Genomic DNA, 17,138 nt, shown 5'->3' on the forward strand with positions numbered 1-17,138 from the left:
ATACCACTAATCAGTCTTCTACAACCGAATTTCCAGTGTCTAGGCCCCTCCCCCTTATTGGAAAGCACTTTAAGGGTTTGGTCCACAGGGCAGAGCCCGTGTTTTGGATGATATATTCTTTGTCCTAGTGCCCAGGACAATCCCCGACTTGGCTCAGCCCCAGCAAGTTTGATTTGGAGGCTTTATCTCTATTTAAAGTACTCTGAGACAGTCAGGGTGTTTCAGGAATTGACTCGGGTGGTCATTGCCGAGGCGTCTGCCCATCAGAGTTCACGGTTGCCTTTTCTGTCTCTCCTCACCTTCTCAGGGGACTACATCCCCGGTACAGAGACCCACATGGCGCCAGAGGTGGTGATGGGCAAGCCCTGTGATGCCAAGGTGGACATCTGGAGCAGCTGTTGCATGATGCTGCACATGCTCAATGGCTGTCACCCTTGGACCCAGTACTTCCGAGGGCCGCTGTGCCTCAAGGTCCGTGACAGCACCTGGGACAGCCAGCAGGGCCACGGGGCCCAGGCCGCAGGCTTCATGTGGCCTCCCATTTTGGCCGCTCTTCAGTGGCAGATGGGAGCAAGCAGAGGCCTCATCCTAAATGTGGGATCCTGACTAAAATACTTGGCTACTCGAATCTGAGGGTCCAAGGGCAGATCCTAGGTGAGGGGTCTTCTTGGGTTCATGGTTCAGGGCTCTCTTGCGTCCACACCCCGGGCCACCTCTGCCTGCCTCCTGACAGGCTGGGCCTGGGGGTCGTGGGTGCCTCACCCCCTGGCTCTGTGCTGTCCTACCTTTTCTTGGAAAAGTCCCAGCCCTCACTGTAGCCCAGGCCACTCTAGTCCTTGCGACCGACCCCAGCACAGCAGGGCAGGGGAGAGTGGGGAGGAGCAAGAACAGAAAGCTGGGGGCCAGGAAGTGACGGGGAGGCAGGCCTCATATGTTGCCTTTTGACCCCCAGATTGCCAGCGAGCCTCCACCTGTGAGGGAGATCCCGCCCTCCTGTGCCCCCCTCACAGCCCAGGCCATCCAGGAGGGGCTCAGGAAAGAGCCTGTCCACCGAGCGTCTGCAGCGGAGCTGGGGGGGAAGGTCAGCCTGGCGCTGCAGCATGGTAAGAGCCCCATGCTGGCTGCAGGGGGCGAGAGAGGCGGCGGGGTCGTGTAGTGGCTAAGAGCAAGGTACTCAGCCTCTCAGAGCCTTGGTTTCCCCATCTAGAGCATGGGCATGACACCAACCTCAGGCTTGTTAGGAAGACTGAGGTCACGTGAGTCAAAGTGCTTAGTACTGTGCCTTGTATTGTGCTTAGTACTGTGTCTTGATGCAGAGGCTGTGCTCAGAGATGGGGCAAGGGGTTACAACATATAAAGGGAGGCTTGAACTCATTAGTATCAGAGAATGTGAAATAAAGCCAGGTATCACTTTCTAGCCATTTGTGTGGGGAAAATCAGGAAGTTGGTGTCACACCAAGTGTTGGTGGGGATGAGGGACAGTGGCCTTTAGGCTCTGCTGGAGAGCACCTGGCAGCACTCTGGCAGACGTCTGTAGACCCGGGACCCGGGACCCAGCACCCCGCTCCAGGGCGCACCGCCAAAGAAACTCTGCCCAGGTCCATGAGGGGACACGCCTGCGGATGCACGCTGCAGTGTCGTTCGTGGGAGGGGAGTCGGGTGCAGTCAGGTGTCCCTCCCTGGGAGCTTGGAGAGGCCAAAGGTGGGGGTGGGGGGTGTGGGACACTCCACGCAGCGCTCACGGCAGTTAAAGCAACTCAGTGCTCATGGGGCAACCTGGCTGGATCTTCAGGCCACAGTGCTGGCTGCAAAGAGGACCAACAGAGCGAGGCCTAGAACACAGTGCCTTTTCTGTAAATTAAAAATTGATAAATAGGGCTTCCCTGGTGGCGCAGTGGTTAAGAATCCACCTGCCAATGCGGGGGATGCAGGTTCGAGCCCTGGGCCGGGAAGATCCCACATGCCGCGGAGCAGCTAGACCCATGCGCCACAACTACTGAGCCTGCGCTCTAGAGCCTGCAAGCCACACGGCTGAGCCCGTGTGCCACAACTACTGAAGCCCGCGCGCCTAGAGCCTGTGTTCCGCAACAAGAGAATCCACTGCAATGAGAAGCCTGCGCACCATGACGGAGCGTAGCCCCCGCTCGCCACAACTACAGAAAGTCCACGCACAGCAACAAAGACCCAACGCAGCCCAAAATAAAATAAATGTATTTAAAAAAATTGATAAATAAAAACAACACATGCTTTGCAAGAATTCGATCAAACCCAAAATGACATGTTGAACATAAGAGAACATCAGCTGGGGGCGGAGTAGGGGGTGGCAAGGGAGAGACAGTGGTTATGGGAACGAAAGGGAATAAGTAAAACAGAAGAGAGACTGCATAGCCCCCCGACGCCAAACATAGATGGTAGTTGTAATGGCCCCGGGGCTGAATTGCCCCCCACTCCAGAGGTAAGGTGTCTTCAGGAAGCACTGACTATCGGGAAGGGAGGGGTAAGAGAGATGGAGGGTCAGCGAGGCCCATTCGCCTGGGAACTCTGTGTTGGCATTACCCCAGAGCTATTTTTAAATCTTCTCTTTACTATTAATATTAACAAAGTCCTTCTCTGGAGCCAATTCTGTAATTTTTAAATTTGCAGTTGTTACCTAGGAGGAAAATGGAATAAAAGAAATACTGTCCTAGTCTCGTCATCGGGGCCATCTTATGGAAGAGGCCTCCTCTGGAGACCACGCACTGCCCTCCAAAGCCCTGTCCTGGCCGGGCAAAAGGTCACCCTCACTGCCCGCTTCTGGCCCTCTTCTGCTCAGGAAAGGCCACCTGGCCTGGCCCATTTCCACCTCACCACATATGTGCTCTCTGTTTTGTAGTGGGAGGTCTGAGGAGCCCTTGGAGGGGAGAGTACAAAGAACCAAGACATCCGCCGCCACTCCAAGCCCACCCACCGCCAAGCCAAGGGCACCCTCACCAGACCCTACGTGCCCCACCAGTGGAGCTCTCGCCAGGGGAGCTCTCTCCAGAGGCCCCGGGGCCCCAGCCAGCTGAGGACGCAGCAGGCGGGGCCCCTAAGCTCCAGCCTCCTCCACCCCCGGAGCCCCCAGAGCAGAACAAGTCTCCCAGCCTGCACTGGGGCAAAGAAGAGTCCGGGACGTGGGAACCACTGGCTCTGTCCTCCCTAGATACGGCCCCAGCCAAGAACTCCAGCTCACCAGAGCGGAAGGCAACCTTCCCCGAGCAAGAGCTGCAACAGCTGGAAATAGGTACGGGCAGCCACAGCTTCTGGGCCCTGCAGCAAGGCCTGGGCTTCGTCCTCTTCCCCAGGGTCAGCAGTCTGTGCAGAAGAAGGCCGACGGCACAGCCAGACCCTCCCAGTCTTTCACAGCCGTCTTCTGCCTTTCTCTGCAGAATTATTTCTGAACAGCCTGTCGCAGCCATTTTCTCTGGAGGAACAGGAGCAAATCCTCTCATGCCTCAGCGTCGACAGCCTCTCCCTGTCAGATGACAGTGAGAAGGTGAGTCGGCCGTGGACCAGGAGCCGGGGCACAGGGCAGGTGGCTTTGTGTCTGGCCAGTGAAGGGGCCGTGTGCAAGTAGTGGGTAAAGGGCAGGTGACAGGATTGCCCGTTCCTTCTGGGAGGGGTCCTCACTGGGGCAGGGGTCCTGGTTTCTCAGAATGAGACGGTCCATCTCCAACACACCTGGGAATTAGGGACTGGTTTGGCTACTAGGATAGTAAGGGGAAAGGCTTGGCTTTGGTCCCCATAGAATTACTGTTCATCCTCCAGCCCAAGGGCCCCTCAGGAACTCAGTCCTGTGCTGAGCCCCAGTGCTCAGGAGAGCCACGCTCCAGCCTAGGACATGGGCACTTCCTTGCCAAATCAGACCAAGGCCAGAGATGGTTCCGAGCCCAGGAGCCTGAGTCTGTGCCCACTCTTGTTTCAGAACCCGTCCAGGGCCTCTCAGAGCTCGCGGGACACCCTGAGTTCCGGCGTGCACTCGTGGGGCAGCCAGGCGGAGGCCCGCAGCTCCAGCTGGAACATGGTGCTGGCCCGGGGGCGGCCCACCGACATGCCGAGCTATTTCAACGGTACAGTCACCCGATCCGCCTGGGACTGGGGAGTCTGAGAGTGGGGCACAGTGGGGAAGGGAGAGGAAGGCACCTGGCACCCAGAATTTGAGGTACCTGGCCATTAAGTTGGTTTAGAGTAAAGACCCTGATCACCCAGAGCCTTTCCTCATGGGGCAGTCGAGGACCATTGCCCCTTGTGAGCAGTTGATAGAGTCCCAGAAGGCCTGTAGCTTGGGGCAGAGAGCAGTCTTTCCTGGCCTGGAGTCCAAAAACTGAGCAATTAATGTCTTCTAAAGAGAAAAGGAAGAACAGGACCCCATGAGCGTTTTAATCAAGAACTCAGCAAAAAAAAAAAAAAAAAAAGAACTCAGCAATAGGGGCTTCCCTCGTGGCACAGTGGTGAAGAATCCACCTGCCAGTGCAGGGGACGCAGGTTTGAGCCCTGGTCCGGGAAGATCCCCCATGCCACGGGGCAACAAAGCCCGTGCGCCACAACTACTGAGCCTGAGCTCTAGAGCCCGTGAGCCACAACTACTGAAGCCCACGCGCCTAGAGCCCGTGCTCCGCAACAAGAGAAGCCACCGCAATGAGAAGCCTGTGCACCGCAACAAAGAGTAGCCTCTGCTCTCCACAACTAGAGAAAGCCCGCGCACAGCTACAAAGACCCAACGCAGCCAAAAATAAATAAATATTTAAAAAAAAAAAAAAAACTCAGCAGTAGGTTTGCTAAGATCCTCCTCTGACATTTGAAGTCAGAAGATGAGAAGGACAACATATATAGAACTCTGTTTTCAAGCATGGTTGCAGAGGTCATGTTGTGATTTTGATAGAATGAAGGTTTCATCAGCTCACGGTTCCCTGGGGACAGTGAGACTCATGGCATCAAGCCCCCATGCCTGGCCAGAGGCCGCTCAACCTCAGGGACTTACAATCTAAGTTGCCCACAATCTAATTTAAGAATCTTTGTGTCCAGTTCCTTTCTGCTTTGTAAGTTGAAATACTACTTTCCCACAGGAGCCAACCTTAGATCTTTGCACTGTGCAGGCCAAATTCCTGGTGTTGACAGGAAATGGCCAGTAAGAGCTGGCAGGGGTATAACATTACAGCCACTCCATCCTCAATGTCATCTCTGCAGCTTCCCCACAGCCACCCTGCTTCCCCCTACATAGGGCGCCTTAGGGAGCTAGCAGCCGCTCTCCTGATGGTCACCTTACCTGCCTTCTAGGTGTGAAAGTCCAAATACAGTCTCTCAATGGCGAACACCTGCACATCCGGGAATTCCACCGGGTCAAGGTGGGAGACATCGCAACTGGCATCAGCAGCCAGGTAAGCGGGCAGGTACACGCTTAGGGGCAGAGCCCCACAACCCAGTGCACGTAGCCCAGTCATCCAGGAAGGAGGCTTTTGAATAAGTAGAAATGGCCCCAGAGGGAATAGTTGGCCCCAGATGTCCCCCGGGGTCCCAGGGCAAGACTGGCCGTGGTGACTGAAGGGTCCTCAGGATCCACACTTGGGCCAGGTGAGATTCTCCAAGTGTTCCAGAATGAAAGGCAGATGATACCTCAGGGCTGCCTACTCGGCTGGAGGGAGGTGTCTGCCAGCACGGCAGGAGACCATCAGTACTGCACTTCTAGGAACCTTCGGTGCCCCTTGCCACTCTCAGGCCCATTGGTTTGCTCTGCCCCTAGATCCCAGCCTCAGCCTTCAGCTTGGTGACCAAGGACGGGCAGCCCGTGCGCTACGACATGGAGGTGCCAGACTCGGGCATCGACCTGCAGTGCACCCTGGCCCCTGATGGCAGCTTCGCCTGGAGCTGGAGGGTCAAGCACGGCCAGCTGGAGAACAGGCCCTAACCAGCCTTCCACCACTGGCTCCACTCGGCCAGAAGCGACCTTCCTTCTCGGTGCTCAACGCTGCCCCTGAGACACAGGCTCAGCCTGCCTGCTCCCAGGGGTCTGCCAGCCCGTGGCTCAGCGGTGGGACCAGGGGCTGGCAGCAGTAAGGTGGGGCTAGCAGAACACCTCCCAGGATCTCCCACCTGTGTCCTGCCTGAGCCCACATGAGGAGGAGGAGGAGGAAGGCAGGAGGCCTCTTCCCATGGGGAACAAAGAGGGTCTTCTCTGCCTTGGTCCTGACAAGCTGGCCTGACCCATTCGGATCAGTGACCACTTGCTGGCAGTCAGGGGAGAGTGGCTTCCGGCCCAGGTCCCAGAGAGGTGGGCGAGCCCCTCCCTCGGCTTCCAGGCGGGTATGAGCATCTAATGACCTACCCCCAGGCCCAGTACAGGACGGGGGCAGCAGGTGTGCCTACCCTTGGGTTAATGGAGGGGGCCCTCTGGCCCCCTTGGCCGGCCTTGCCTGGCCATCAGCCCCCCTTCTATCTCTAGGTGCTTTTCAGACCAGGTCAGGGAGGGAGGACTGCCTGACACTGGGGGTCTCCCTGGGAGAAAACACCACACTTCTCAGGGAGCCGCAACCCAGGCCCTGAGCTGAGCTCAGCTTCAGCCAAGGACCAGAGAAGGCGTTCAAGTGACATGGTTCTCAGTCCCTAAGCACATGCCCCTTTGCTGCTGGCCACCAGTCTTCCCCAGAGCAGCAGGCCCTGAGCCCCAACCGCAGGCCCAGCACCGCCCCTGCCCAGCTGGCACTCGGCTCCCTCATCTGTAGTAAAGGGTGACATGAGACCTACCTGACGGGAACGGTCTGAGGACAGAGCACGATAGACTTGAGAGAAGGCAGCAGATGCAGGCGCTACTGTTACCCAGGCCACGGCTCTCAACATCCTCACATGAGCTTCCCGAGACACTCACTGATCCTGCTGCCCCTGGTCTCGGGGGCACTGCCAGCTGCACTTTGCACTCTGATGACCTCAAGCACTTTCATGGCTGCCCTCCAGGAGGGCAGGCCAGCGGTTCTGCATGAGCACAAGCAGGCCAGGAGATAGGGTGAAGGGACTCAGCTCTTGACCCTTCTCCATGCATGTGACTCCTCAAACCTCCTTCAGGTTTCTTTAAGGTGAGCACCCCCTACCATCACCCCAGTCCAGCCTCTTCTTTCCGGGGGAGCTGATCAGCACTCATGTAGCATTAATCAACTGTGAATTGTTGCGGGGTGAGGGGATGTCCCCTGAGATTCCATCTGGGGAGAAGCTCATCCCCACATTTTGCCATGGTGGCCTCTGCCCAGCTCTCCACATTGAGCCATGCTGCTCCCCAGGGAGAGACCCCCGGCCCCCCCGTACGTGAAGAACTGCAGCCTTGGTCCTGCAGAGTTGAGACGTTAGAGAACTCCTCCTGAGCAATAAAGTTTGCAGTAATGATAAGTGTTTAGGCCACGGTTGTCTCCACTCACGCCTGCCTGTGTGCTGAACCTCACATCCTAACAGCAGCCTCCTTGTGCCTTCTTGGTGGGATCTTGTCAAGTCTTGCCCCATAGGCAAGGACTGTTTTCAGCCCTTGAATGGGGCTGCTTTTCGCACCACTCATCCCAGTTGGTGCTTCCAGTTCCGCCTCTGAGCTATCCATTCAGACCAGTTAGGCAAGATCCCCCACCCGGTGACAGCAGGGAAGTCCCTGGCAGAACGCTGCCAGGCTGAGGGGAGGAGGAGGAGGATGTCGAGGCCTGGGCACTGACCCAGCAGGGATAGGTGGGGGCAGACCACATGCCCAGAACAAAGACATGCCCCCCCTCCCCCCCACTCCTCTGTCCCTGAGGTCTGGCTTCCCAGGAACTGAACTGGGAGTGAGCCTGCGCTCCCAGCCCTTCCAGCCACCCAAGTGTCTGCAGGTGATCAGAGATGACTTTCCCAAAGTCGGTTCCCTGGTGGTGGGAGAGGACCTGTCTGAGGATGGGTGCCACCAGCACACAGGGTGCCTTATCTAATCTGGCTCTACACCCCAAAGCTGTGCCCCAGTGTGTGTGCACTGGACACACGTGCACAACTTGGGGTAAAGGTGGCAGGTTCAGCAGGTTCTTGGAGGGTCCTGGGCGCACGGAAGGGGCAGCGGCCTTGTGTCAGTGTTCCCAGGGCAGGTGCGAAGTTCAGCCTAGCAGACCCCAGGCTTACAGGTCGCCGCCCTCCACTGCTCTGGGCCTGCTGCAGAGAGCAGAGCCGCCCCGTGTCTCCGGGAGAGGGGCTCCGGCTGCGGGGCGAGGTGGGGCAGCCCAATCCAGAAGATGCCCCCCAACCGCCAAGCCCACCCACGCGCCGGGATCGTGAGCGCTGTTCCCTGCCCGCGGGGCTCGTGGCAGGGATGTCACAGAGGCGGCGACATCACAGACGCCGGCGCCCCGGCATCTCCACCGCCCTCCACAGCCCGCCACCAAAGAGCGCACTGGAGGCGGAGGGGCAGCAGCCACCAGCCCGCTCCCCGCCTTCCCGACGGAGCCTCGGTCAGCATGGGGGTGACAGGTGGGAGCGGGCGGGCGCGCGGCGAGGCGGGGCCGGGCGCGGAGGGAGGGCCGGGGCGGGAAAAGTGAAAGTGAGGGGCGGGGCGCCGGGGGCGGGGATCGGCCATGGCCCCTGCCGGGCGCCTGAAAGGAAGGTCGACCCCAGCCAAAACCCTCGCTATCCCCGCGAGGATGAGGGGAGGTGCTACCCTGACCACCACAGCCACCCAGCGTTGGCCCTGCGCGGTGCACAAGCGTGTGTGTACACACGTGCACACCGAGGGGTGGAGGCCGCAGACCCGGCGGGTTCTTGGAGGGCTTCAGGATACCCAGAAAGAGCAGTGGCCCTGTGCCCAGAAACGACACATGAATTATCCCAAACTGCCGAGAACCATCCCCAAATCAAATCAAGTTGTTCCTGGTTGATGCTTGGAGCTTTTGCAGGGAAAAGCAATCTGCTTCAACAGATGTTTACTGAGCGCATCCGTTGTGCTTTGCACTCTTCTCTGTACCAACGAGCAAAGATGTTTGCCCCTCAGGGCCCTGGATCTCCCAGGTTTCTAATAATGGGGGCTCAGATCCCCCCCACCCCCGAAATGGAGGCTTTCTTCTCAGGACCTTCTCTCCCAGGAGGACATGGGCCAGCCTTCAAAACGTGCCAAGAACCAACCACCAGAGAGCAGCTTTCCTCCCCCCACCCCCACCCCCCGCCCCGTCCCAAATGCCTAAGGCAAACAAATTGATGCAGACAACTTAAATCACTCCTGCAACATTTATTGCACCCCCTTCAGGACTTACTCTTTTTTTTCTTTTTCTTTTTTCTTTTTTTTTTTTTTCTCAGCAGAGAACAGTATTTTATTTTATAAATTTACTTATACATTTATTTATTTATTTATTTATTTATTTATTTATGGCTACGTTGGATCTTCATTGCTGTGCGTGGGCTTTCAGCGAGCAGGAGCTACTCTTCTTTGGGGCGCGCGGGCTTCTCATTGCAGTGGCTTCTCTTTGTTGTGGAGCGTGGGCTCTAGATGCATGGGCTTCAGTAGTTGTGACACGCAGGCTCAGTAGTTGTGGCTCCTGGGCTCAGTTGCTCCGCGGCATGTGGTATCTTCCCAGACCAGGGCTCAAACCCGTGTCCCCTGCACTGGCAGGCAGATTCTCAACCACTGCACCACCAGGGAAGTCCTATTTTATTTTTTAATTGTATAGTTGATTTACAATGTCATATTAGTTTCAGGTGTACAGCACAGTAATTGTTATATATATATATTTTTCAGATCCTTTTCCCTTATAGGCTATTACAAAATGTTGAGTATACTTCCCTGTGCTATACAGTGAGTCCTTGTTGGTTATCTATTTTAATATATAGTAGTGTGTATATGTTATCCCTACCCCCCTGCCCCCGCTTTCCCTTTGGTAACCATAAGTTTGTTTTCCGTGCCTGTGAGTCTCTTTCTATTTTGTAAGTAAGTTCGTTTGTATCTTTTATTTTTTTTAGATTCTACATATAAGTGATATCATATGATATTTGTCTTTCTTTGTCTCTCTCACTTCACCTAGTATGATAATCTCTAGGTCCATCCATGTTGCTGCAAATGGCATTATTTCAGCCTTTTTAATGGCTGAGTAATATTCCATTATGTATATATATACCACATCTTCTTTATCCATTCATCTGTCCATGGATATTTAGGTTGCTTCCATGCCTTGGCTATTGTAAATAGTGCTGCAATGAACATTGGGGTGCATGTATCTTTTTGAATTAGAGTTTTCTCCAGATATATGCCCAGGAGTGGGATTGCAGGATCATATGGTAACTCTATTTTTAGTTTTTTAAGGAACCTCCATACTGTTCTCCATAGTGGTTGTACCAATTTACATTCCCACCAACAGTATAGGAGGGTTTCTTTTTCTCCACACCCTTGCTAGCATTTATTATTTGTAAGGACTTAGTCTTGTGCTAGGCCGAGTCTGATGAGTTAACTAAAAATTAAAATGTAGGTTGGACAGCTAGGTTTATCACTGAGATGACGACAATGGAGATTTGAGCTGTCAGGCATGAGTAGGATTTTGTCAGGAGAGAGACTTTCTGCATATCAGAAATAGCATGTGCAAAGGCACTGGGGCACAAAAGACCCTGCCGTGCTCCAGGGTGTCTTGGGCTTGGGGCAAGGCAAGGAACTGGATACCAGGAGATGAAAAAAGAAGGCAGAGGTCAGACCATGCAGGATCTTTGAGGCCACCCTAGAGTCTGGACGTGAGCAGAGGCAGGGGTGATGCAGCAGGCTCACTCTGCAGTCATTGAGATGCCCAGGTTGGAGTGGGGAAGGGGGTGGGGGGACATGGTTCAGTGGTCCATCTAGAGGCTTAAAGAAATTTCAGACAGCACAATGGTTAGCACCACAGGGTTTGGAGCCAGTCCGATTTGTGTTCAGGTCATGGTACTGCTCTTAAGAGCTGTGTGACTTGTGCAAGCTTCCTCATCTGTAAGAGGAGAGTTGTGGCCACCTGTGCATAGAGTGGCTCTGAGGATTGAATGTGTGCAAAGCACTCAGAACTGAGTTTTGAGGGGTAGTGAGTCCTGGGTTTGTGTTGACTTTGGTGTCGGAAGAGAAGGTCAGCAACAGCGGTGGTGGGAAGGTCAGAAGCTGGGGAAGTGAGAAGGTCACAAATGACCCAGGTCTCTAATTGGGGTGATAGGATGAAGGATGAATCAGGCAGAGAAGGTTATCGAGAGATGAGAGATTGGAAAGGAAGACAGGTCAGACATGCAGAACCGTGTTGGCCAGGCTAGAGTCTGGACACCAGGGTGTGAGGTTGAGGTCAGAAATGGGGGATAAACCGCAGGGTTTGGCAGGGTGAGAGGGATAAGGAAACCATTTTTTTGCACAGACTTTTGTTGAGCATCCACGTTATGTCTGACTCTCTGTGTAGAGGATCAGAGATTCAAAGTGAGCAACCCACGCACCCGACCCACCTCTAATTTAGGGTCAGCAAGAAGCTGTGTGCTTAGATAGAAGTCCGCAGGGGTGGGGTGGGGGCAACTGGACGAGGAGTCCCTAGCTCAGCACCTCGAGGTAGAGTCTGGAAGGTCTTCAGGAAGAGGTGAATCCTGAGCAACGTCACAATAGGAAACAGGGGAATTCCAGGCTTTGACAAGGAATCCGTAGTGTTTTGGACAAGGTGAAGTTGAGGCCCCCTGAGGGAGAAATGTGTAATCAGTGATTGCAGTTTGAGTCTAGAACTCAGGAGAAGTGAGAGTAAGAAATAGAGATTGGAGGGTCTCCTGTGGTCACAGCCACAGTCTTGAAAGCTCCAAGGGGGCAGAGACTGTGTATGTTCATCACTATCTCCTCCTCCCCTAGCACAGTGCCTGGCCAGTAGCTGGGGCTCAACATTTTAACTTTATCAGAGAAATATATGCATGTGGTTAAATAGTACTGAAGAGCTTATTCAGTGATGAGAAACAAGAATCCCCTATACCACACACCCCCAACCTCACTTCTCAGAGCAACCACTCTTGTTTCATGTGAACAGTTTTTCTGCCTAGTTCCCTTCTTATCTCTCTACAAGCTCACAGGCTTTTTCTTGGTTTATCAGCTCTAGACATTACCACTTTCTGGCTCTAATGGCACCACCCTCCCCCATCCTCCCAACTTCAATTGTTTTTAGATATGCTGATAACCTTTGTAAATTTAATATACTTATATCTTTATTTTTTTATCAACTTTAGAGAATATCTTTTGACACCACACATAGTAAGATGAAGTTTTTAGTGACCCTACCTTTCCCTTCAGCTTTCCTCCCTGCCTTACACCTCCTAAAGCCTCTAACCTGTATTTTTGTTTTTTAATGTCAAGGTTGGTAACATTCATATTGTCCCATAACCATAATTATGTTTTCCAGATTTTGTTTATATATTGATTCTAAAAGTTGAAAGTTAATAAACAGGATTTACCTTATTGTGACTACATAACAACTGTTCACTGCAGGACCAGAAAAGGTAACACAACTACCTTTTCTTTCTCATGCAGCTTTTTGTTTTTCCTGGAGTTTTTAGTGGCCTTTTCCTTGTATTCTTTGCCTTTATTATAGTCTTTGTTTTCTTCAACCTCTACATCTAGCCAACTACCTTGTCAGGTCTTCTTTATTTCAGAGACCTACTGCCCAGGATCCTCTATTCTCCTGCACCAATGTGTACTGGTTGTAGGCCTCTATACAGTTAACATCTGGGACTTAGCTTCTTTCCGAGGGTGGACACACTATTTCATTCCTGACTCTCTTGTTTTGCACCTTTATTTTGCTTTAGCACAGCCTCAAATAACTTCCCAAAAAAAAAAAAAAGAGGGGGTAAATTTTCCGAGTTTTCCATGACTGAAATGATAGTTGGGCTGGATATAAAATTCTAGGTTAAAAACCATTTTCCTCAGAAATTTTAAAGACAACCTTTGTTGCTAACTCTGCTGCCAATATGATTCTCCTCCCCTTGTAGGTGACTTGTTTTTCCACTTAGAAACAATTAGGAATCCTTTGTTCTTGGTGCAATGAACTTTTACAGCAAAGATCTTTTGACATCTGTAGTGCTGGGCATTCAGTGAACCCTTTTAAGCCAATGACATCCTTCAGCTCAGGGAAATATTGATTTCTCTTTTCTTCTCCATGTTCTCCATTCTTTCTGAATCCTCTTTCTATAACCCAGAATTAGATTTCCTTTTAACTTTATTTTATTTATTTATTTTTGGCTGCATTGGGTCTTCATTGCTGCACGTGGGCTTTCTCTAGGTGCGATGAGTGGGGGGCTGCTCTTTGTTGCGGTGTGCGGGCTTCTCATTGCAGTGGCTTCTCTTGTTGCGGAGAACAGGCTCTAGGCACGTGGGCTTCAGTAGTTGTGGCTCACGGGCTCTAGAGCGCAGGCTCAGTAGTTGTGGTGCACAGGCTTAGTTGCTCCGCGGCATGTGGGATCTTCCCGGACCAGGGCTCAAGCCCGTGTCCCCTGCATTGGCAGGCAGATTCCTAACCACTGTGCCACCAGGGAAGCCCTAGATTTCCTTTTGATCCTTTTCTCTCACATTGTCTTGATATTTTGGTTCTACTTTCTAGGAATATTCTCTGTATTTTATTTTCCAATTCTATTTGCCAAAAAGCTCTTTCTTTTCTTAATTCTTTTAAAATAGTATCCTGTTCTTGTTTTCTGGATGCAATATATTGTTGAATATCTTCATTTCTGAATCTCTGAAGATGATTAGAGTTTTTAAGTTTCCTCAAGTTTCTCAAATTACCTCTGGTACTCTGGAGTGCTTTTTTCTCTTGGTCTGTCACTCCTATGTTAGCAGTTTTCTCAAATGCCTGGTGATGCTTGGTTGTTCATGTGTAATAGTGAAATCATAAAAAGCTGTTTGGGAACCTATGACTTCAGGAGGCTATTGCCTGGCAGATGTCACTTTAGGGTGACCAGACAGGAATCAGACATATCTCTGGCTGGTTCAAGAAGACCAACAAAATTGATAAATCTCCAGCCAAAATGAACAAGAAAAAAAGAAAGACAAAAATTACTAGCATGAGGAATGAAAGAGGTGACATCACTACAGATTCTGTAGATATGAAAAAGATAACAAGGGAATATTAGGAACAAATTGTGCCAATAAATTTGACAACTTAGGTGAAATGGATAAATTCCTTTAAAAAAAAAATTACACACTCCAAAGCTGACTCAAGAAAAATAGATATTCTCGGGATGGATAGTGTTGGTTGCACAACAATGTGAATGTACTTAATGCCACTGAACTGTATACTTAAAAATAGTTTTAAAAGGGCAATTTATGTTATATATATTTTACCACAATAAAAAAGAAGAAATAGATAGGCTAAATAGCCTTGTATCTATTTTTGAAAGTTGAATTTGTAATTAAAAATCTTCACACAAGGAAAGTCCAGGCCCAGGTCCACAAGCTTCATTTGTGATTTCTACCAAACATAAGAAGAAATAATATCAATTTTACACAAACTGTTTCAGAAAATTGAAGAGGGGTCACTTCTCAACTCATTCTATGAGGCCAGCATATCAAAACCTAACAAAGACATAATAAGAAAAGAAAATTACACACCAATATACCTCGTGAACATGTATGTGAAAATCCTTTTTGAAAGTTAGCAAATCAAATTCAACGATGTATAAAAAGATAGTACATCATGATCAAATGAGATTTATCCCAGGAATGCAAGATTGAGTTAACATCTAAAAAAATCAATTTAGGGCTTCCCTGGTGGCGCAGTGGTTAAGAATCCGCCTGCCAATGCAGGGGACATGGGTCCAAGCCCTGGTCCGGGAAGACCCCACATGCCACGGAACAACTAAGCCCATGCGCCACAACTACTGAGCCCACGTGCCACAACTACTGAAGCCCACAAGCCTAGAGCCTGTGCTCCACAACAAGAGAAGCCACTGCAATGAGAAGCCCACGCACCACAACGAAGAGTAGCCCCCACTCACCACAACTAGAGAAAGCCCGCGTGCGGCAATGAAGACCCAACGCAGCCATAAATAAATAAAAAAATAAATTTTTTAAAAAAATCAATTTATTTCACCATAAACAAATTATAAAAGAATTATTAACAGAATAATATGTAACATATGTTAACATAATATATGCTATATATAACTTACATAATATATTAACAGAATATAAAAGAAAAACCATATGATAATCTCAATAAATTCAGAAAAAGCATCAGATAAAATCCAACATCCCTTCCTATTTAAAAATTAAGTAAACTAGGAATAGAAGGGAAATTCCTCAACCTGACAAAGGGCATCTATGAGAAAAATTATAACATTATACCTCATGGTGAAATACTGAATGTTTTCCCCTAAGCTCAGGAGCAAAGCAAGGATGTCCACTCTCAATTCTCTTCAACATTTTACTGGAGATTATTCTCAGTGCAATAAGGCAAGAAAAGAAAATTAGAGACATCCAAGTTGGGAACGAAGAAGTAAGACTGTGTTGAGTCACGAACATTATTGTTTACATAGAAAACCCTATGGAGGGCTTCCCTGGTGGTACAGTGGTTAAGAATCCGCCCGCCAATGCAGGGGACACGGGTTTGAGCCCTGGTCCAGGAAGATCCCACATGCCACAGAGCAACTAAGCCCATGCGCCACAACTACTGAGCCTGTGCTCTAGAGCCCACGAGCCACAGCTACTAAGCCCGCATGTCACAACTACTGAAGCCCCACGCCTAGAGCCCGTGCTCCGCAACAAGAGAAGCCCGCACACCGCAATGAAGAGTAGCCCCCGCTCACCACAACTAGAGAAATGCCAGGCGCAGCAACGAGGACACAACACAGCCAAAAATAAATAAATAAAATAAATAAAAATTAAAAAAAAAAAAGAAAACCCTATGGAATCTAAAAAAAGTTACTAGAACTAATAAGATTTTAGGATGGTTACAGGATACAAGATCAATACATTTCTATATAATAGCAACCCACAATTGGAAATTGAAATGATTTCATGCACTACAGAATGTCACTTGAATCCCTAATAGAGCATCCCCAAGTTGGGTACAGAGGCCCCAAGTTGGGTACAGAGGCCCCAAGTTGAATCAACCTCAGACTTTTGCTTCCATCCCCCAGTGCTGCAATGAGGTTTACACCATAATAATTTCTCCCCTTCTATCCATATTCAGTTGCTGTTTATGGAAGGGTTAAGGCTGCAGGTGTTGATTAAATTTCCCAGGGAAACTTTGTAAAGCAAGCAAAAGAAGGCTCTGAGGTCAGAAGCCTGAGGAATAGCAGCACTTGGGGCAGGTAGAATTGCAGAGGAAGAGAGACGTGGGGAGAAAGCCAAGGGATGGTCGAAGGAAGCATGGTGGTCAAGGAGGTGATGGGTTCTGAAGAGACCACTGAGCCCACCACTGTGAGCCTGTCCCTGGTGTACTCTTAGCCCAGCACTCTGGATCCCAGGCCCAGGCTGAACATGGAGGAAGCCAAATCCCTGGAACAGCACCAGCCATGCAAGGACACTCTCCAGCACACTCTAATCCTTCTGGTCTAATCCTGGGAGCAATTCTTCTCAGCCAGAGCCAAGGCTGTCACTTCCTGCCACACTCCAGGCTCGTAGGGACCCAGCTTGCCCATTGCCATGATGGCCCCACCATCAACTTCTATCCAGTACGCTGGGGAGCAGAGAATGGGACAGCCTGGTGGCCCCTATCCCCAAAAGATGAAAAAGAAGCTTCTGCAATAAAAGATACAAGCTTCCAGGAAGGGGACTGGGGCTCCCTCCTCAAGGGAGTCAGTCTCTCCTGCAGAGGATGATTGGAGCTCATAAATAACCAGATGGGTGTCAGCATCACCTCAAACCAAGCACCTGGGGTGAGAACTCTAGCCCAGAGTTGGAGATAGATGACCCAAGGGTGTGATGGTGTGAGAAGCCAGGGGAAGAGAGGACAGATTTCAGGGCAGGAGAGGCCAGGGTTAGAGTGAGTGGCAAATCTGAAGCCTGGCCAGAGAGAGTGGAGAAAGGGGACAGAGGGGGCAGGAATGGAGAAAGGTGAAGTTCATCTGGGGTGTGATGGGGAACCCCACACAGTTGTAGGCTCCAGGGTAGGACGGCATGTGGGACAGGGGAGTAAAGAGTTTCTTGAGTGAAATCTGCATTCAGGTCCTGACTTCCT

General features: G+C 51.0%; 1 protein-coding gene across 2 annotated transcripts in view; it reads left to right on the forward strand.

Annotated features, from left to right (window-relative positions):
• Positions 1–7,386, forward strand: part of MAP3K14 (mitogen-activated protein kinase kinase kinase 14) — a 42,593-nt gene extending 35,207 nt beyond the window's left edge. For both annotated transcript variants that reach the window (XM_007180163.2, XM_057536278.1), the window contains 7 exons: positions 308–471; positions 953–1,103; positions 2,873–3,262; positions 3,408–3,514; positions 3,944–4,088; positions 5,296–5,396; positions 5,759–7,386. In XM_007180163.2, coding sequence (XP_007180225.2) covers positions 308–471; positions 953–1,103; positions 2,873–3,262; positions 3,408–3,514; positions 3,944–4,088; positions 5,296–5,396; positions 5,759–5,923 — 1,223 coding nt within the window. In that variant the 3' untranslated portion in view covers positions 5,924–7,386. The remainder of the gene's footprint in view (positions 1–307; positions 472–952; positions 1,104–2,872; positions 3,263–3,407; positions 3,515–3,943; positions 4,089–5,295; positions 5,397–5,758) is intronic.
• The last annotated feature ends 9,752 nt before the right edge of the window (positions 7,387–17,138 follow it).

This window comes from Balaenoptera acutorostrata, chromosome 20 (genome assembly GCF_949987535.1).
Source record: "Balaenoptera acutorostrata chromosome 20, mBalAcu1.1, whole genome shotgun sequence".
In the NCBI taxonomy this organism is placed as follows: Eukaryota; Metazoa; Chordata; class Mammalia; order Artiodactyla; family Balaenopteridae; genus Balaenoptera; species Balaenoptera acutorostrata.